Below are 22,227 nucleotides of genomic sequence, written 5' to 3' on the forward strand. Positions count from 1 at the left end.
AGAGGCTTAAGGACACCCAGAGCACAGAGTTGCATCTCTGACCATCTTGGCTAATGTGCATTGATGGACCTATCACCCATGAACTTACCTAATTCTTTTTGAAACGCAGTTATACTTTTGGCCTTCATAACATTCCCTGCCAATGAGTTTCACAGGTTGACTGTGAATTGTGTGAAGAAGTAATTCCTTTGGTTTGTTTTAAACATGCTGATTATCGTCATCATCAGGTGACCCCTAGTTCTTGTGTTATGTGAAGGGATAAAACTTTCCTATTCATTTTCTCCACACCATTCATGATTTGATACCCCCTTTTAATCATCTCTTTTCTTAATTGAACAATCCCAGACATTTTAATCTCACCTCATATGTTAGCTGCTCCATACCCCTAATCATTTTTGTTGCCCTTATCTGTATCTTTTCCAATTCTAATATGCCTGTATTGAGATGGGGAGACCAGAACTGCACACCTATTCAAGGTCTGGGTATATCATGGATTACAGTGACACTATGATATTTTCTATCTTATGATGTATCCCTTTCCTAATGGTTCCTAACATTCGGTTAGCTTTTTTGACTGCCATTGCACATGGAATGGATGTTTTCAGAGAAACTGCAAAATCTTGTTCTTGAATGATGTGACAAAGTTCCTCCTCTATCTTGGTGGTTCCTGCGCTTATTGGCGGATTTTCTTGCCTCAGAGATTCACCATGTGGGTTGGGGAACAGCCCAGAGAACTTCCCCTCTGGAAGAACGCACAGTCCAGGTCAATTGGGAAGTTTGGGGGGAACCCAGGCCCGCCCTCTACTCTGGGTTCCAGCCCAGGGCCCTGTGGACTGCAGCTGTCTATAGTGCCTCCTGTAACAGCTGCATGACAGCTACAACTCCCTGGACTACTTCCCCATGGCCTCCTCCAAACACCTTCCTTATTCTCACCACAGGACCTTCCTCCTGGTGTCTGATAATGCCTGTGCTCCTCAGTCCTCCAGCAGCACACCCTCTGACTCTCAGCTCCTTGCGCCTCTTGCTCCCAGCTCCTCACACTCACACCACAAACTGAAGTGAGCTCCTTTTTAAAATCCAGGTGCCCTGATTCGCCTGCCTGCCTTAACTGCTTCTAGCAGGTTCCTGATTACTCTAGTGCAGCCCCTGCTCTGGTCACTCAGGGAACAGAAAACCTGCTTAATCTGAGGCTAAGGGTACGTCTATACTTACTTCCGGGTCCGGCGGTAAGCAATCCATCTTCTGGGATCGATCCTGGAAGTGCTCGCCGTCGACGCCGGTACTCCTGCTCCGCAAGAGAAGTATGCGGAGTCGACGGGGGAGCCTGCCTGCCGCATGTGGACCCGTGGTAAGTTCAAACTAAGATACTTCGACTTCAGCTACGTTATTCACGTAGCTGAAGTTGCGTATCTTAGTTCGAAGTGGGGGGTTAGTGTGGACCAGCCCTAATAGATCTCTCCCATAGATCACTCTCCTGTAGCCCTCCGGCCTGGAGGGAGGGAGGTAGGGGGCTGCTCCTGCTACTAGGCTCTGGGCTCTCCCTACAACTGCTGCTCTTGCTGCTCCAGCTACTCCCCTGGCTGAGCCAGACCCCGCCCCCCTTTCTCTGTTACCTGCTTGCTGGCTGGCTGCTAGAGCCCCGCACCCTTGGTTGCTGCTGCTCCAGCTACAGTCCCTTGGGAGGGGGCTGCTGGCCCACTCCCCAGAGGAGGGGAGGGAGGGACCCCAGCCATTGCTCGTGCTGCTGTGGACACCACCCCGCCACCACCACCACCTGAGAGGGGTCCTTCCTGCTGGCCACCAGACTGCCACCTAAAGCTGCTGTGTTTGCTGCTGGAGCCCCGAGGAGGAGGAGAAGAAGAAGAGGACCATCTGCCAGTGGGGGAGTACGTAGGAATTCTACAGACCACCATGGAGGGGGCCCTCATGGACTGAGTAACTTTTGAACTGTGCTCTTGTGGTGGAAGTCTAGACTGTGTTTGTGGGGACACAGGGGGTGTGGCATGGAGCCTGCCCCCTGGTCCATCTGTGTCTCCCCCCCGACCACCATCATTGTTGCCCCCTCCACCACTCCCACCGGCTACTCACCATCTGCCTCGAGCTCCTGCCTCTGGGACTCAGCTGCTCACCTAGGCTTGCTACGCCCTGTTGCTACCATTGGGCCTGAAGTAGCAGCCAACCTAAAAAGACTTTCTTTTTGTTACAAGCACACGTGGGTGCACGTGCCCCCCCTTTTGGACTAATCCCCTCCCCCCTGCAGCAAGCCCCCAGCTTTGCCCCTGCTGCCTACCCATTTGCCCCTTGCAGCCTTTTGCCCCTTTTCCTTGCCCCAGCCCCTCACTAGCTCCCGTTTGTTTGCCTGCCCCGCCTTTGCCCTCTGCAGCCTTTCTCTGTTTGACCCACCCCAGCCTCGGAAGCTAGCCCCGTGGTTCCCCTGCCCCACTCCCAGCCTGGTTGTTCCCTTCCCCCTGCAGCCCCCTTGCCCTGATTAGCCCCTCCCCTCGTGCGCCCATGTCCCCTCCCATGCGCTTGTGCCCCTCCCCATTTTAGTTTGAACCTGTCTCACTGTACCTCCCAATGCTGTTATGTCCCCCTTCCTTGGTGCGACTAGAGGAGCCGGAAACCCTCCCCGAGTCGGTGACTGACCCCTAGCCCTTGATAGCACCCCCATCCAGCCCACCTCCTTTTTTGGCACCCTCCTCCCCTGCCTGCAGCCTAGCGGGGAGGAGTGGTCGACCTGCTTCCCCTTTCCCTGCCCCCCTCCGGTGTTTGTCCTCCCCCTGTCCTCATTATGGCAGGGGATGAGGTGAGTGGGATTCCTCGAGCAGACTCTGCTGCCCCTCCTCCACCCGCCCCACCATCGTCCCCCCTAGCCTCTACCTCAACCGCCGCTGCCGAGCCACCTGCTATCGCCCCTGCTGGAGCGCCGGCAGTGGCGGGTAACGAGGTGACCTCCGCTGCTGCCACGTCCCTCGCCCCCTCTGACTCTGGGGAGCCCCCCCGCAGCCAGCAGGAAGGGCCAGGGCACAAAGAAAGGAAAAGGCCCCACCAAAAAGGCCAGGCCCTCCATGGTGGGGGCTGCCCTCACTGCTGCGGTCCTGCCACCGGCTGCAGCGTCCCTCCCCGCTGTTCCCTCAACCAGCTCTGTGGGCGTCCCTCTCCCAGCCCCTGGGGCGTATGCCCAGGTGGCGGCGACCCCCCCGCCTGCCATTGTATCATCATCTCAACTGACCACTGCCTCCACTACCATCTATAGCGGCCGGGCCCCTTCCCCACCTTGACCAGGAAGCACGGCGTCCGTTGCCTCCTGGTACCCGCCTCTCCCCAAGTGGAGACCTACGTGCGGGCGTTGGCGAGGCTGGTAGGGCCCACGGCCATTGTGGCAGCCTCCAAGATGTACAGAAAGGTCGTTTTCTTCCTAGCATCAGAGGCCGCCGCCCAGGAGGCGGTAGAGAAGGGCCTAGTGGTGGGGAGTGTGTTCGTCCCCCTGGAGCCGCTAGAAGACCTGGGTGTCCGACTGGTCCTGACTTCTGTCCCTCCTTTCCTTCCTAATGCCGCCCTGTTACCCACCCTCTCTGCCCTGGGGAGGTCGATCTCTGTGGTCAGCCCTCTCCCATTGGGCTGCAAAGACCCCCCCCTCCGTCACGTCCTCTCGTTCCGCCGGCAGGTACAGTTACAACTGCCGCCGCCGGCACGTGACGGAGAGGCGCTTGAGGGGACCTTCTTGGTCTCCTACCAGGGGGCCCGCTACCAGGTGCATTATTCGACGGGGGAGGCCCGGTGCTACCTCTGCCGGGCGATGGGGCACATCCGGAGGGACTGCCCCTTGGCCCGGCACCGAGGGGCATCCGGGACCCCCGAGCCCTGGCAGGGCACCGGCCCCATCATCGCCGCCGCCCCTGGCTGCCAGGTGCCTGAAGCCACCCCTCCTCCTTCCGGCCCACCAATGCTCCTGCTCGGGCCCAAGGGGTATCTCCCCCAGTGCGCCCAGATGAGCGGGAGGGCCTCGCCTCTCCTGCCTGCTATCTGGCGGGGCCTGTGGAGCAGGATGAGGTAGGGATACTGCTGGGCATAGCAGAGAGCCCGCCCCAAGGGGATTCTTCCTTCCTACATTCTGCCCCACCTTTACCTCCCTGCTTCCCTGAGCCATTGCCCTTGCTCCCTGACCCAACCCCTGTTAGCCAGCTCCCAGATGATGCCATAGAGGGCTGGTCCTTAGCACAGGGGAAGCGGGGCAAGCGGAAGGCTAGAGCTCCGCTCCTCCCATCTGATGTGGAAGCCCCCCGGAAGACCAGGAAAGAGGGCACTGCTGTCGAGCCTTCCGCTTTGCCCCCGGGTGGATTTTGTCCACCATTGCTGGCTGGGAAGACGTGGCAGCACTGGAGGATAGCACTGCCCCTCCTCCGGAGTTCCTTCCTATGGAAGCCCCTGATGGAGCCCCTCTCGCCCCCTTACAATCTGAAGCCCCTGTAAGCACCAAGACAAGCGTCGCTTCGGGTGCTAGCGGGGAGAGCCCTGGGGTGGTGGACGGTGATCTCCCCTCCATTTATGAGGAGATCGAGGCCCAGAGTCTGACCCCGGTTACCCAGGGGGAGGATGACCTTCTGCCAGTGGGCCTCGATCTGAACGACCTCGCCTTGGCCCCCCTTTCCCTGTGTTCCGTCCCCTTATCCACTGCTTCCGCTCCCACTTCCGAGGAGCCCCTGGACTCTTCCACCAACCCGGCCGCAGATGGCACCCTGCTAGCGGCTGCCGAGCCTCTTGAGGTGACGGCCAGTGCCACGCGGCCAGGACCCGATTCGCCAGGGAACTCCCTCGTGGCTCGGGGCAGCCGACCTCCTTCCCGGGTGGGGGCCCCATCGTTGATTCTCCACCTATGGATGCTGTGACCTTACCATCTGCCTTGGAGCACGAACCCAGCATCGCCAAAGGCCCCCCTCCCTCCCCGCAAATCCCTGAGCCTATTTGCGGGGTGCCACCCCCCCACCCAGTGGCTTGACTGCTGGGTCCCCCGATCCCACTATCGCCCCTTCCCGTCCCTATTCCTGACTCCGGCCCTGCCCCTGACATCGATCCCGTCCCTGTCCCCTCCAGTTCCCGTCATGCTTTTGCTGTCCCTGGGGCTGTCTCCTTCCATATCCCAGAGGATGACCCCCAAGGAGCGGCCTTTGTTTTTCCCTGTCCCGACCCACCAGGGGCTGCTATCTTCCCTCCACCGCCCCCCATTGAGTCAGGGTCTGAGGCAGGCCACATGGTGCCAGCCCATCAGACGCCACGTCGAGGGTCTGCCCCCTGCTTGCCCGTCTCGATGGGCCACAGGGCTGTGACAGGGCCCCACTGGGGGAAAGCCATAGATCAGTAACACCACCCCCCCATACGTTGAGAGAGGAGCTATGGGAGTTCCTTGAGGACGTCCGTGGCTCCCGCAACAAGGTACAGCTTGCACTCCAGTGATGGGGGGATTTCCATCAGATCCTCCGGGCCACGAGGGCCCTCATGGGGGAGGGTAAGAGGACAGGGAGGCAGGTCGCCGCGGCTTATTAATGGGTCCGCCTCTTCCGTGACTCCTTAATCGCCCATGGGGTAGATCACGGATTGTTGCGCGGCCCGACGGAGTCCGTGGGCGTTTCTGCCGGCGAGGATTCCCCCCAACCCTCCTTATGGCACCAATCATCTTCGCAACATTAAACAGCCGGGGCTGTAGGATGGGTCTCCGCAGGAGCCAGGTGCTCTCCTTCCTTCGGGAGGGGGGTACTCTGTGATTTTCCTGCAGGAGATCCATACGGATCCGGACACTGATGCTAGCTGGTGGCTGGAGTGCGGGGACAGGATCTACTTTAGCCACCTCACAGTTCGTACGGCTGGATTGGCAACCCTCTTCTCCCCCGACCTACGGCCCGAGGTGCTGGGGGTCACCGAGGCTGTGCCGGGCCGCCTGCTGCACCTCTGGGTCCACATGGAGGGGCTTGTGGTCAATCTTGTCAATGTTTACGCCCCGACATTGGGCCAGGAGAGGTTGCATTTTTATAAGCAGGAGTCCGCCTTCCTCGGCACCTTGGATCCTCGCGAGTGCCTGGTCCTGGGCGGGGACTTTAACGCCACCCTCGAGAAACGGGACTGCTTGGGGACCAAGCAGCACCCGGCTACTGTGGATGTCCTCCGGGAGATCGTAGAACATCACTTCCTGGTGGACGTCTGGCGCGACCACCACCCGGATGACATTTCGACATTCACTTTTGTCCGGGTGGAGGTCCATCGGTCGCGCCACTCCCGGTTGGACTGCATCTATTTGTCACGCTTCCATCTTTCACGGGCCCACTCCTCCAGCGTCCGGACAGCCCCTTTTTCAGATCACCATCTAGCCACCGTGACAGCCTCTCTCTGCAGAGGCTCCTTTATGGTGCAGATAGTCTGGCGTGGAGCGTATTGGCACACGCCTTCCTGCACTGCTTCCGAGGGCTCCGATATGACCGGCAGCTCCTTTGTCTCCATCCGAGAGGTCTTCCGCAAGGCCTCTCCGGGCTGCCGGTCTTCTACCAGGACCTCCTCCAGACCTGGAAACTGTTCTCAGTTTTTTCAGACTAACACGGCTACCCCTCTGATACAGGTCCGTGGCGGCCACCGTGGGGGCAGATCTCCTCGCGGAGCCCCTGCTACACAACCCCCAGCTTCATGTGCAGGTGGCGGAGTCCCCCATGGTGCGCCAGAGGTTGGTCCTGGCAGAAGTCACCAAAGTCAGAGACCTCCTGGACTACGACCAGGGACACTGGGTGGATCCCCTGATGCTCGCTCAGCGCATGGGGCTCTCCAGACCTCGTACTCCCCAGAGCGTACTTCAGGAGGTGAGGGCCGCTTTGCCGCCCGCTGCTCGGGACTATCTCGACCGGGTCCTGTGAGAGGGCACGCCCCGTCCACCCTCCACTCCGAGCCCTCCAGATTTTTTCATCGGGCCCCTGCCCTGTGGACCCAACCGGCCCCCTCCCTGTCCATTCACCATGAGCCAGCTGCACAATCTGCAGCCGTTTCTGTTCCGGACCACGCCAAGGAAACATCTATACATGCTCGTGCTCCATGTTCTTCATGTCCTCATCCTCACGTCCCGCCCTGATTCGAAGTGGCGGGACCTTCTGCCACCTCTGGAGGGTGAGGAGCCCCGGTGGGCCAACCTTTATTCTGCTCTGATCCCGAAGCCCACCGGGGACATCAGTTGGCGGCTCCTTCACGAAGCCATGAGCATGGGCATGTACTTGGCACGGTTTACCCCTATCCCAGACACCTGCCCCTTTTGTGGCATGAGGGAGACCCTGGAGCATGTTTACCTGGAGTCCGCCAGGCTGCAGCCCCTATTCCGGCTCCTCACGGATATTTTGTTAAGATTTTGGTGGCACTTTTCTCCTCACCTTTTTATTTATGCACTCCCTATCCGTCGCCCCACAAAGTCGCGGGACCTCCTGGTCAACCTCCTCCTAGCCCTAGCGAAACTGGCCATCTATAAAACCAGAGTGAGGAGGTTGGCCGATGGAGTCTCCTGTGACTGTCTTTCACGTATCCGGGCAGAGTTCCTCTGGCCGGCGTCCACTGGCTTCCTTGACGCCTTCGAGGAGCAGTGGGCACTTTCCGTGGTTCTCTGCTCGGTGTCCCTATCTGGTTCCCTTCGTTTGACCCTTTGACCTCACTCCTATCCCTGTTCCTTTATTAGTTGTCCCCCGTAATTTTTTGGTCTCCAGGTCCTGAGGACCCCCCCTTTAGCAGTGGGCGGGCTTTGCCCGCCCACTTCCTGATCCCAATAGGACCAGACTCCTTTACCCCACTGGACTGGGTCTGTCACAATGATAACAGCTAATTTAGGCCTCATCATTTTATATATATATATAGGCTTCGCTTCATTTTATCTGATTTCCATGCACACATTTTGCTTTTTGTGAAATGTTTATAAAATGGCTTTTTTTTTTTTAAAAAACTAAAAAAAGTGAAAATACAAACTGCTGCATGTTCTGGTGCAAAGTATTTTTTAAATTGAAAATGGGCCCAATTTCTCTTAAAAACTCATGCATTAACATCTGAAAATGGGAAGATTCTGTGTACAGTGTAGTACCCTTAATGATTTTTTTCTAACAGGAATAGGTGAGTTTTTAAGTTTGCAAATAAATGCAATCACCTATCTATACATACACAATTTTTAACCAGTTTTACACTTCAATGTATATTTCGCACAGCTCTGTCCTTACATTGAGAAAGGTAGGGCACAGGAGGCAATGGGAACTAGAGATAATATATTTAGTAAATAGCAGCACTTTAAGGTCTGGAGTTTGGTGCTACACCCAGCCAAGATATACCAGCCAAAGAAAGCAAAAAGCCCAAGAATATTCACCTCAAGCTAAAAAACATAAGCAGAAAATCTCGGTCATCAGTAAATAACTTGGATGCTAAACGACACCATAGCAAGAGTAAGGACTCTGCTGCATTAGAAAATGCCCTACTAACACTTTCCATCAATGACTAGTACTGTACAATTACCATTCATCTCCACAGCTTGGAGAATAATTGATTTTTCATTTCACTGACGGCTTTGAGAAAAAAAATCAGTTCAGACCAAACCAAATCCAAAAATTCAGTGAATCAAAAAACATTTGTTTTGGGCCAAAAAATGCATGTTGTTCAACCTGAAATGTTTTGTTTCCAAGCATTTTTAAAGGGCTAGGTGAGACTTGGATTCAAATCCCTGCTCCAAAGAGGGAGGGTAGGCCTCCTTCCTTCAGGGTGAATGCCTTAATCAGCAGGCTATATATTATTCTTGGGTTGAGTTCTCAAGTTCTGCCTCAAAAGTTCTTCCACTTTATATAAAATAGCTGAATTGTCCGGGGGGGAGGGGCTGAGCAGATGGATGGACGGACAGACAGACACGCCATAGTATGGTGGCTAGGGCACTCACCTAAGAGGTGAGAAGTCCAGGTTCAAGTCCCTCCTCCAAAGAATATATAATCATTTACATAAGCTGAGTTGCTTTCGGTCTCTTCTGTTGAATGTATAGAGCCCGGAATAGCCTATAATCTGTTGTTTAGGGCACTCACCTGGAAGTAGGGAGATGTTGGTTCAAATCCCAGGGTTTCCCACATCCTAGGTGAATGTTCTAACCTAGTTATAAGGTGGGCACCTCCTCTCCAGCCATTTTGTGAATCTATCCCTTTTTTTTCATGGCCCAAAATGTTCAGCAAATTTGTGTCAAAATCACAAATAGTTTTAGGTTGACTAAACTGCATTTATTTAGCAAATAAACTATGCTTTCGAAAAATTTCACCCTGCTCTAGCAAGCTCCAATATATCCAAACTCCCACAAATCAAAAAGATTGTTCCAAAAATAAAAACAAACAGGCCAACATTTACCCAGGTTGTCTCCAGCATTTGCACACCCCTATATTGCTTTATAAATTCATTCACTATGATCAGTTCGTGAATCTGCACCTGTGTTCCAGAGAAGATCCATCTGCATACCTAGGGACAGCTTTTCAAATGTACTTAGCACTCAGCAGCTCCTACTGAAAACAATCGGAGCTGATGAGTATGTTTATCAATCTGGCCCTTAGTTCATAAAGCAGTGAAACTTGAGAACTTTTCTATTGCGTAAAGTACCAGTAGATAGCATTATCAAGGTATATGCAGTATTCTCTTTGGCCCTCACCCTGCAGACACTTACACGCATTCTCAGCTTTACTCACGTGAGTAGTTCCCATTAAACTCAGTGGGACTGTTCACATGAGTAAAGCTAAGCCTGTGCATAAGTGACTGCAGAATCAGTTTGCACTTAGCAGCCACTGTATACACAGATAAACGTTAGGCCATAGCTACTTCAATTCACTCTAATATCATGAGATCCTGTGGTAGAGGACCATATATATACAGTAATCCCTGAAACTCAGCTAAAGGTGTCAAAGCAGCATTAACTCAAATTTTCCTGGCCTTTGTGGGTAAGGTAAAATCTTCAGTATTTTTTAAAAAAAACTATACTTGTTTTTTTTTGCTTAATATTAGATATATTCATTTTGGTTTCTTTCATGAATTAAGAAAAAAAATCCTTTGTCACAAGGAACAATTTTATTGGCCTGATTTTCCCTACTGGTCTTATTGAAGTCAATGGGAGCTGCTTAGACTCAGCCACTTTGAAAATGTAGCCATATAAACTGAAGTTAAGGTTCACTTATACAATAAATTGCTTTTCAAAGTCTTTCAAAAGATATATCACATCTACAGCACATAATTAGTTTCCCTAATGGTGACAACTCTAGCACTTCTATGTCCTTTGTCAGATGTGTTTTCTTTTGTTCACTTTTAATAGCTGCTTTGAAAGCTTGTGTCAATTGTGTAAGATTGAATATCTGAATATTTAATAATCTGACTGGGATATTGGATCCCAGTGGGGCTCCAGGATGATTCTGCCTTTTTCTTCTAATGTTCTTCCGATGTCTCCTCTATTGTGATAAAAGTCTCCTAAAACTTCTATCTGTGAAGAGCTCCTCTGAAGTAATAAAGAACCCCTACCCCCCATCCCCCATTCTTGTAAACAGATGGAATTAATGCTACTTCACTGGACGGCATTTCTAAATTGTCTACTGTGAACACCTTTGATTATGAAGTACCAGCATGAGAAGAAAAGTGTGGGCTGTGAAAAATAAGTAGAGATCAGGTAGGAATGGAAGAACAGGAGTGAATAAAAAAATAATTATTTACCTATTAATCAATATTGTTGTAAACAGACATCTTTGTTGATACTTAAAAAGAAAGTTTGGTTAACTCCCCTCTCCATCCCCCAGGCTGAGCCTCTGGATTTCCTGGATCCAGTCTGGACTGGAAGTAGAAGTAGTAGAATAGTATGAGAAAACCAGTTTGATATATCTGGCCTGACTGTAAAGTAGTAGTAGTTTCTAAAATCTCACAAAAAGCCTACCGTTGCAAGGGATTTACAGTTTAACTTTACAGACAAAAGAGGTTCAGATAGCTCCACTTAAATATGGGCTCAAAACAGAACTATCCCATTGAATTTTAGAGAAGTGGAATCATAATCTGAACTTTGTAATTCAAGTTTCTCTTAAATGTGGACTAACCTGGTACTCTGAGTCCAAACATACTTGAATTGTGGGGAAGTTCAGATTTGTATCTGACTCTGGATTAGAACTTCATAATTCAGACCCAGCTCTAGTTCGGATAAGGCTTTTGTAAGTATTGAAAGTTTAGATACTTATCTAAACTAAACCTAGCTTATTTGAGCCTTGTAAGGCTCACCAAGCACTACAATCAAGTATATAATAATGCATTGATGCACCTTCTAGGTATGGATGTTCAGGAATGCATAAAGATGCTTTAGTGGTAATCTATTTTACACTGACAGTACATGTCTTACAGATTTGCCCAAAACTGGGTAATTTGCCTCCCAAGTGAGAATTCTTTTTAATTCTTCTATTAACCAGACTAAGGTTCAGCTCAGAAATAGGCTTCCCCTTCTCAAATTCAAGGTGAGCCTGCTTTAGTGGAGTACTACTTGGCGATACAGATATTAGATTTGACATTTTCATGACAGAAGAACTGCAAAACATACTATGTAATGGCAGCTCTTACACAATTAGGAGGGGGCATTATGTAAGTAAAACCTTTCAAAATGGCACATGTACCATAAATCAATGCTTTATTAATGATGACATATAAAATCATCCCTGTTACAAATGAAACATATACAGTTTGTGGTCATATAAACATCATTCTAAGTTCAACTCTGGTCACAAAGACATTCATTCTGAGCTAAGGTGACCAGGTGTCCCAATTTTATAGGGACAGTCCTGATATTCAGGGCTTTTTCTTAAATAGGCGTCTATTACCCTCCACCTCCTGTCCTGATTTTTCACACTTTCTATCTGGTCATCCTATTCTGAGCATCAGAAAATGTCTTTCATACATGACATTATGCAGCACCTGTTGGTTGCTCATCCTAGATTATTCTGAACAGCTCAAGCACTCCCTGCTAATGCTAAGAATCTGTCCCTATACACCCATTCATTGACACGGGGAAAAGAGTTTATGAACGTTTGAGAGATACAAGTTCATTAAGTAAAATTATCACCAGGGTCATTAAAAAGACAAACAAATATTGCTTAGAGACCTGATTGTTACTCTACCTGTTACTTTGAGTCTGTCAGCTCCAATGATGATCTCATCTTCATCTGCAGAAAACAGCACCTTTTCACCTTCACTTGCCCTCACTTCAAATCTCTTACACTGGGCCTCCACAGCATCAGCTCCTGGAATTGAGAAATAAGACCCTTAATCTAAGAAAACTGAAATGAAAAGATAAATAATCAATACTTCATTTTGAATCCCTGAAGCACATACAGTACCTCAAGTTTTGAACAATATTTTGGTTTCAATATTTTTGTCCATTGTAGAACACTTTGTATTATAAAATCTTTCAACAGTTTCATAGTATAAATGATTATCCCAGTATTGTCTATTAGGATAGGATTTAAAAATAACAAAAATAAATAGTATATATAATTTATTTAATTGACAGTGGAAGGAAAAGCAAAAATTAAGAATTAACTAAAATTCGGAGATCTTGAAATGTCAATTCAGAAAGGTTTCTTAAATTTTATCTGTATAATTTTCAGTTTTGTGCTAGTAAGAACAAAAAATAAGCACTGACATATTCTGCAAACACAAACAAGCAAACAAATTTACTTTGTGGAAAAGCTATTTTTTCCAGGTTGATTTTTTAGTCCTGTCATACAGTACTTTCATAATTTGATAACTTAAAAAAGCAAACACACACACAAACACTTTTGTCTCATCACTTGTTTGGAACTTGATGTTATGAAAGAAAAATTCCTAAATATCTTAGGGCACCTAGTGCCTTACAGTTAAAAGATATCAAAATCCTAAGAGAATGTCCCAACTAGAGCATGCGGAACTTGTTTTAGACAAATAGCAGATATCAAAGTCCTATCTACTATATTTAGAATGCAATCTCTTTTTCTTCTCATACTTCAGTATAAATTCTCTTTTTTTTTAATTGTATCCTCTTATTTCACTCATCATTAGCAATGAAACAGAGCTTTAGTTTTCCAAGTGAGAGTGATAAATGACAAGTTATGTTCCATTGACCAACAGTAAGAAATCCTTCAGCCTTCTTGTGCAATGTTATTTCTAGGACACTCCTAGGTTTTCTCATTGATCCCTATTTAGTTACATTTATATATTTAGATTCCTAATTTAGGCCTAGACTATCCCCTCAAGATACACATGCAAAGGATTATGGGGGTGGTATTCTAAACTCCACTGCAGTTGTCATCAGAGTTCACATACCAGCCTCCCAGCTCTGTTGAAGCTAGTAGATATTGTACAGCGAGGAATGCACCTGCTTACATAATGCTGCAGTCATCAGTTCAACATATAAATGGCCATCATCAAAAACCGGAATCCAATCAGAGATATAAAAGCCCTAACAGCCAATTTTGAATTAGGATTTTCTGATGAGGTTCTTAATATTCAGGGCCAAGTTAAAAAAAAAAAAGAAAAGATTAAGCTCTTGGAAAGGTGATTACCCCACTAGAGTGATATTATATTTACACCATATAGAAGCTAGAATTATAGTTAGAATATCAATACAGAAGATTTATAGTAATATAGGTGCAGCTCTCTTCCTTTGAAATTAGTGCTATATTTGCCCTGTTGTAAAAGTGCCTCTTATGCATATCCGATTCCACCTCCATGTCATGTTTTTGCTTTATTTTTAACATTATGACTGTGATCATCAGGTTTTGCTACAATTTTTATTTACTCTGTGTAGTGAAAGAAGTGAACAGGTTTCTGAAGTGCTCTTTATAACCACGTAATAATGACCAGATCCTGAGAGTCTCTCAGAACCCTCATATCCCATTAACTGAGGCTTAATCCTACAAAGGGCAGAGTGCTTCCAGAGAGGCATTCACTTCCAGTGGCACGACAAACACATGCTAACCATAACAGATATGAACCTCTAAGAACTGAACCTGCCGGTTTGTAATCCCTAAGCACTATAAAACCAAGATAGCAAGGTTCAACAGCTCTGAAGTGGCTTTGTTTTCTTTTACTGCATTGAGGATCCTGTGTGTGTGTATGTGAAAGTGCCCACTTACTTCTCATGCAGCTTCTGAACTGTGAGGTGCACATGTCCCTCAAATCCCATTTAAGGGCCTGATCCAACTTGGTGCTGAAGTTCCTCCACTCCCACTTGGATTTTTAAGGCAGGGTGTCTGGCAAAAAAAAAGGTTAAATAGCCCCCTATTACCCGCATTTCTGAAGTCTTCACAGGACAAATGACTGGCTCACCTGTACATCAATCTTCTTTGTTGAGATTAGCTAGTTGGATCACTACCTCCTTCTCCCACAATCTACTAGAAATTTGAGCGTGAACAGCTTATTTCTCCACCATCCTGGATAGTGGAACTGCAAAAAAGCTGGTTACCTTGCTTAAATTAATTTGGGCCTAAAACACCCAAGATTCCTCTGTACTAAATGAGATAGTCCCCAGATTTAATCTCAAAGAGATAGGCATAAGAATAGAACTGATTCTGCAGCGTGGTCACACTCTACACTCCCAAAGATTATGGACTTACTGAATGCGTACCATATAAGATCAGGCTATAAACAACTATGAATACTTTTATCTGTTATCAGTCCTTCAGTCTTGCTTGCACTAGGGAAATCTAATTAAGTACAACATGTGTAAAACAAAAAAAGTATAAACTCTGGCATGTGAAGTAAAAATATAAGAAGGCCGACCAAGAAAGAATTTGATTAGCAACTAGCTAAATACCACAAAAACTAACAAAAAATATTGAAGTATATGAGAAGCAGGAAACCTGCCAAACAGTCAATGGGATCACTCGCTGATTGATGTGCTAAAGGAGCACCCAAAGAAGATAAATCCATTGCAGAGAAGCTAAATGAATTCTCTGCATCAGTTTTCACTATTCTTTGTACAGAACAAATCTGAGAAACTATCCCAGACTGAAGTGTCAGTAGAGGTGGTTTTGGAACAAATTGATACATTAAACAGTAATAAGTCACCAGGAACAGATGGTATTCACTCAAGAGTTCTGAAGGAATTCAAATATGAAATGGCAAAACTACTAACTGTGGTATATAACATATTATTTTAATCAGCCTCTATATCATATAACTGGAGGGTAGTTAATGTAACACCATTTTTTTAAAGGCTTCAGAAGTGATCCTAGCAATTACAGGCCAGTAAGTCTAACTTCAGTACCAGGCACATTGGTTGAAACAACAGTATAGAATAGAATAGAATTATCAGACACATAGATAAACATGGTATGTTGAGGAGGAGTCAACACAGCTTTTGTATATATACACAGCTTTTGTAAAGGGAAGTCATACATCACCAATCTATTAGAATTCTTTGGATGTGGACAAGGGTGATCTAGCAAATACAGTATACTTGGTGTGACAGACCCAGACCAGTGGGGTACAGGAGTCTGGTAGAGGGCAAATATACTGGTCACTGGATGAGTAGTTTTCTGTTTCCTGAGTGACCAGAGAAGGGGCTGCACTAGAGTAATCAGGAACCTGCTAGAACCAGTTAAGGCAGGCAGGCTAATTAAGACACCTGAAGCCAATTAAGAAGAAGCTGCTAGAATCAATTAAGGCAGGCTAATCAAGGCACCTGGGTTTTAAAAGGAGCTCACTTTAGTTTGTGGTGTGAGTGTGAGGAGCTGGGAGCAAGGAGCTGAGAGTATGCTGCTGAAGGATTGAGGAACACAAGTGTTATCAGACACCAGGAGGAAGGTCCTGTGGTGAGAATAAAAAAGGTGTTTGGAGGAGGCCATGGGGAAGTAGCCCAGGGAGTTGTAGCTGTCAGTTGCAGCTGTTAAAGGAGGCACTATAGACAGCTGCAGTCCACAGGGCCCTGGGCTGGAACCCAGACTAGAGGGCAGGCCCAGGTTTCCCCCAAACCTCCTAATTGACCTGGACTCTGGGATCTCCCAGAGGGGAAGTTCTCTGGGCTGTTCCCCAACCCACATGGTGAATCTCGGTGGCAAGAAAATCTGCCAATAAGTGCAGGACCCACCAAGATAGAGGAGGAACTTTGTCATGTTGGACTTCTAGAAAGTCTTTGACAAGGTTCCTCAGTAAAGGCTATTGAGCAAAGGGAAGAGTCATGGGATAAAAGGGAAGTTCCTTTCACAGATCAGTAGTTGGTTAAAAGATAGGTTAAAGGAAACAAAGGTTTGGAATATATGGTTATTTTTTACAATGGAGTGAGATAAATAATGGGGTCCCCCAATGATCTGTATTGGGACCTGTGCTGTTCAACATATTCATAAATGATATGGAAAGGGGGAGAATAGTGAGGTGACAACATTTGCAGAAGTTACTACATTACTTAAGATAGTTAAGTCCAAAGCAAAATGCGATGAGTTACAAAGCGCTCTCACTAAACTGATGACTGGGCAAAAAAGATAGGTGAAATACAATGTTGATAAGTGCAAAGTAATGCACATTAGAAAAAATAATCCCAAGTATATATTCAAAATGATGGGGTCTAAATTAGCTGTTACCACTCAAGAAAGATCTTGAAGTAACTGTGGGTAGTTCTCTGAAAACATCTGTTCAGGTGTCCCTAAACTTCCAACTTTAGAAGCTGAGGCTGAATTACAGGGGATGGATCACTCAATATTGCACTGCTCTGTTCACTCCCTCAAGAATCTGTCACTGGCCACTGTCAGAAGACAGCATGGGCTAGATGGTCTGGCCCAGTATGGCCGTTCTTATATTCTTAAGTGTAGGCATAGGTCTTTACTCATGTTGGACATGAGCAAACTTATACAGGAACCACACATAATGATACATAAACTTTGCATTTAAAACAATGGACACCAAAAATACTTAAACTTAATTCAAAAAGTTCTCCCAAGGACATGCAGGAAATGGTCATATCTGTACCAAGTCAGACCCTATATTTACTTTCCTAGGCACAACTATACAGGCAGAGGGCATCAAGACAGATGGGTTGGATATAGAACTACTTTCAGGTCTGGGAAAAGGAGACTAGTGTTTTGGTAAAGATGAGGGGGAAAGATATCTATTACAAGTAATAGCCCAGCTTTTAATGACTCACATGTAAAACTTTGTGTGTTACAAACAGTACAGTTTTTCATGCAGAATGCTTAACAAGCTAACCATCTGTAGCAGAAATTATTACCACCACCAGGAAACTTGTGAGATATTTTAAACCATTGACATTTGTGGCTCTTTACTTTCATACTATATCAAAATACTCCTAGAAATCGGTTACTCCACAAATGTCATTACAAAAGTGAATTCCACTTCTTCTACAATAAAATAAATGTGCTTTGAGTATGTTACACTATGGAAAAAATGTTTTGGAGGCACTTAGACACGTTATGCAACTCAATGATCAGTGAAGATTATATTTCCCATTCTGTACCCAATCCATGGAAGATATGGGTCTGTTCTAGATTTCAACTAGAAAACTTAGCTCAAGCTGTAACAATTTCTGCTTTTAGTTCTAGCTGTCCCTGGTTCATTCCTTGGTATCAGCCAAGACAGTAACCATCAGAAATGGATTAGATGAAGTGGAATTTACTGGAGAATATGCATGGAAATCTCCCAAATTTGGATAAGTGATATAATATCCTACCAAATACAGAGCTATATTACATTACATCAAGTTCATAAAGGAACTGCAAACAGTACTTCAGAGAAGGTAAAACTCATAATTGCATGCATAAAAGATGTGCTCTCCTGAAAAACTAATCTAATTTAGTATAGAGATGCCTTTTTTCTTGGCATTCCTAGGAAGCTTGTTGCTGCAGAATGTACATTCTGCACAAATCTTACCATCAGACATTAGCCTGCTTTTGCTGATCTCTCTGTTGGTATAGGTTTCAGAGTAGCAGCCGTGTTAGTCTGTATCTGCAAAAAGAACAGGAGTACTTGTGGCACCTTAGAGACTAACAAATTTATTAGAGCATAAGCTTTCGTGGACTACAACCCACTTCTTCGGATGTAGTCCACGAAAGCTTATGTTCTAATCAATTTGTTAGTCTCTAAGGTGCCACAAGTACTCCTGTTCTTTCTGTTGGTATAGTTCATCACAGATTCTTAGATGCTCTGGATTGTTAGATGCTCTCTTGTCTCATGCCAGCCTCGACAAGACATGTGCAGTCTGCAGACCTTCACAACAGACTTTTGTGACTATGCATGTGGTGCATCATGACACACAGAGTCGTGCGTCAGATTGTGATGAATGATGGTCACTTTTGAGCACCTATTTCCTGCATAATTCTTTTCATAGATTTCACTCTTTCATGTTTTTCTGCTTTCCACACAAAAGAGATCATAATAAGGATAATGATACTTACCATGTGCATAAAGCTCTGAGGTCTACAGATGAAAAGTGCTAAGTATTTTTTTTATTATGTGGACCAGAATGAAAGACAAAACTCTGAATTCCCTTGGTTTTAGGTTTGTCAGAAACTTTGCATTGTGTGGTTTCCTTTTGTATTTAGTGTTGCAATTGTTTATTATTCACATAGCACAAAAATGTGCATGGAACTTTAAAGATATGTCTTTCTCCAAGGAACTCACACTCTGCATTATTCTTTCTTTTTTGGCAGTAAAAACCATCCACTCCCACTGCTATCAGCAACTATAAAAGAAATTCAAAGCTGTGCAAGAGAATAAAGCTAGCACTTTCATTGCTGTATGTTCTGCTCTGCTTCCAGGCACCTACAGTACATTTTTAATCCATCCTCGAAGCACCAGTGCATGAATTGAAACTGGGGTGCCTGAAAAGCATCAATAATACAAAGCATCAGCGTGCTCACTGCAATGGCTCCTTTAAATTACAATATACCCATTCTATACCCGATTCACAGAAGCCATTGTTTTACCTTTCCTGCTTGGTTCCTTTAATAACTCCTTTTGATCTAACTCCACAGCTAGTAACCCACCATCAACAAACATAGGGAGGCATGCATCATATTCATAAAAAGTAATAGATATCTTCCAGTTCATCACAAAGGCCCACAGTTCAAAGTGAATTATTGAGAGCTCATGATCTCTGTGTATGCAAAATGTAATGAAATTCACACTTAATTTACAGTGTTTTGTTTCTTCAATAAAAACAGGCTGTTTAAATATTTATTAAATACAGCATATTTCTTGATAAAGATTTGAAAATTTATGGATGCTTTTGAGACTAAGAGGATAAAAGAGCTAAAGCATTTTTAATAAAGACTCAACCCCCACAGGATTTAAACTCAATATTTTTGAATATAAAGGCAGATAAAGTATGTGCTAAACTACAGAGATTTTGTTTAATATTCATAGGAACTTCAGGGATTATATTATTTCAGCCACTAGAGAGCTTCCATATTTTTCAATGAACGCAAAGGCAATAAAGCAGTGGTTCTCAAACTTTTGTACTAGTGATCCCTTTCACATAGCAAGTCTGAGTGTGACCCCCTCCTTATAAATTAAAAACACTTGTTAATATATTTAATACCATTATAAGTGCTAGAGGCAAAGCAGGATTTGGGGTGGAAGCTGACAGCTCATGACCCCCCATGTAATAACCTTGCAACCCCCTGAGGGGTCCTGACCCAGTTTGAGAACCCCTGCAATAAAGCAAATGAAAAATTCATACTAATTCCATACCCCTTACATTCAATTTAAAATGTATTCCCCAATTCATATGAAGATGCCAATATATTCAGATTTCCATGAAAACAAGTGTTTTGAGTGTTATATTTTCTTATGCATAAATAAAATATGATTAACAGCAATTTGTTCCTATATTTTACATATGAACTGGCCCATGAAGAGGTTCTCTTTAAATTAAGTTTATATGTTAAATTTAAATGACTAGGTCTGTTATTTATTTTTTTTTTTTTTTAAGTACATAACATGACAAAATTTTCTGTATCTGGTCTTGTTAAGGCACTACCCCATTTTTCCTCTCAAATTTGGTCTTGTATAGATAGCTACAGAAGCACATTTTTTTTCTATTTTGTTTTTGAGTCAATACAGTATTGTTGTTCTCAGTTGCATACATTCAATTAAGGTTGAAGTTTCAAGTGAGGAGTTACGGCGGGAACATGAAAGCAAGGCTCAACTACAATAGCTTGTACCAGATGCACATCAGGACTATTAATCCAGAGGACGATGATCAGGGATCTACAGTCAGTAGGTGCAGCATAGTTAGAGAGTACAGAGAATGCATATATGCAGAATTCCCATCCTTTCCATAGATGCCCTCTATGAATCCAAGTTCTCTCTCCATCTGCTCAGGTAGTTGGAACTCCTACCAACTCTGGAGGTTGATGGGAAGTGGGTGGAGAAATGGAGTGGGCTCTCACATTTGTAGGGGGAGGGTGTGTATGGGGAAATCTTGGCAGAGCAGAAAAATGCCCAAACAACTGCTTATTGCTAAAAGTAACCAAGCCAGCAGGCCATAAGTGGGCCTATGCACAGCCTTGGCATGACTGAGTCAGGAAGGGAGGGATGTTGTGCAACCACAAAAAGGGCAGCTTGATCCAGCATCCTTCCTGATGGGATCTCTGAAATTGTTGAGGTATGTGTTTTAATAAAACAGGAACCTTATCTATATGTGCCCTCAGGGTTGTGTCTATCATGGCCTCAAAGCATGCAAACTCTGGGGGGTGGGGGGGAACCCGACTAATTGATGATCAGAGGGAAATCTCTTGCTTAACCTTTGAAATTGCTTGCTTAAGTTTTCTTTGAGTGACCTGCTATTGTAATCCTAATGAATAAATAAGAGAAGAAAGTTTGGGGTAGTTGGACTCTTCAGGGACTCTCCTTCTGGACACATCTTGTGGTCCCCACTGGCAGACAGAAGATTGGCCATCAGAAGACTGCCACTGTGCCATTCGAGAGCCACACACAACTTTGGTAATTATTGAGGGTTGGGGGTGTTTTCCTAACCTGTTGCAGACGTGTGTAAGTGGTTGAGACTAAATTATAGCTTTAAGTGAAAGCACTCTTGTGTTGTCCTTTTTGTGCCAGTCATCTATCGATTGGATGGCTGCGTCTCCATTGATTTATTTCCTGATACCACCTTGCACAGAGAAAAGGTACCAAGAGCTTTGGGCTAAAGTAACCCTGGGTAACAGGGTGAAAGTGGAAGTCACAACAGAACTTCTCAGTTGTATTGGGGTGAGGATCTTTGGATTGATGGGTCAGCTGTCTACAAGTTAGGACAGATCTGCTACCTGGCTGATAGCTCTGCTTTGGAGTTGTCAAATGGGAGATTACATTTGGGGGTAGTGGGCCTTCAAGGCTTCCCTGACTTAATGGCTGCCATCTCCGCTCAGCTCGAAGGAGAGGTAATACACATACTCAGTTTTTCCTGACATGATTCTCTAGTGTGCGACTGCAATCTACACTAAATAATAAAAGGGTGTAAATATGTTATTTACATATGTGATTAATTATTCATATCTTATATAGAAATAGTCTTAATGATATAGTATAGTCTCAGCATATGGTGGTAATAACACTCTTTCCATTCCACTAGTATCTCTGGAGGACATTAAAAAGAAGCTACTAAAGTCAGACATTTATGAATTAGCAGATCCTGAAACTTGCATGCAAGTTTTTTAAAAGATCTAGCTGAGGAGCTCACTGGATTGTTAATGCCAGTTTTCAATAAGTCTTGGAGCACGTAAAAGTCCCAAAAGTCTGTAAAAGCTAAAGTTGTGCCAGTTTTTAAAAAGGGTAAATGGGATGACCTTAGTAATTATAAACTTGTCAGCCTGTTATCGATCCTGGAGCAAGATAATGGAGCAGCTGATAAGGACTTAATTAATAAAGTATTAACAGAGGGTAATGTAAGTAATGCAAATCAACATGGGTATATGGAAAACAGATCCTATGAAACTAACTTGATATCTTTTTTTCGATGAGGTTACAAGTTTGGTTGATAAAGGAAATAGTGTTGACAAAATATACTTAGACTTCTGTAAGGCACTTTACTTGGTACCACACAACATTTTGATTAAAAATAGAATATAAAATTTTCCAGCACACATTAAAAACTGGCTAACTGATAGATCTAAAGATATGATTGTAAACATTGAGTGGGTGTGTTTCCAGTGGGTTGCCACAGGGATCAGTTGTTGGCCCTATGCTATTTAA

At 45.4% G+C, this 22,227-nt stretch overlaps 1 protein-coding gene across 2 annotated transcripts in view; it reads right to left on the reverse strand.

Annotated features, from left to right (window-relative positions):
* The window catches only part of SGCZ (sarcoglycan zeta), a 393,503-nt gene that overhangs the window by 92,658 nt on the left and 278,618 nt on the right, over positions 1 to 22,227 (reverse strand). For both annotated transcript variants that reach the window (XM_054028998.1, XM_054028999.1), the window contains exon 4: positions 12,165 to 12,287. In XM_054028998.1, the coding sequence (XP_053884973.1) occupies positions 12,165 to 12,287 (123 nt within the window). The remainder of the gene's footprint in view (positions 1 to 12,164; positions 12,288 to 22,227) is intronic.

This window comes from Malaclemys terrapin, chromosome 5 (genome assembly GCF_027887155.1).
Source record: "Malaclemys terrapin pileata isolate rMalTer1 chromosome 5, rMalTer1.hap1, whole genome shotgun sequence".
In the NCBI taxonomy this organism is placed as follows: Eukaryota; Metazoa; Chordata; order Testudines; family Emydidae; genus Malaclemys; species Malaclemys terrapin.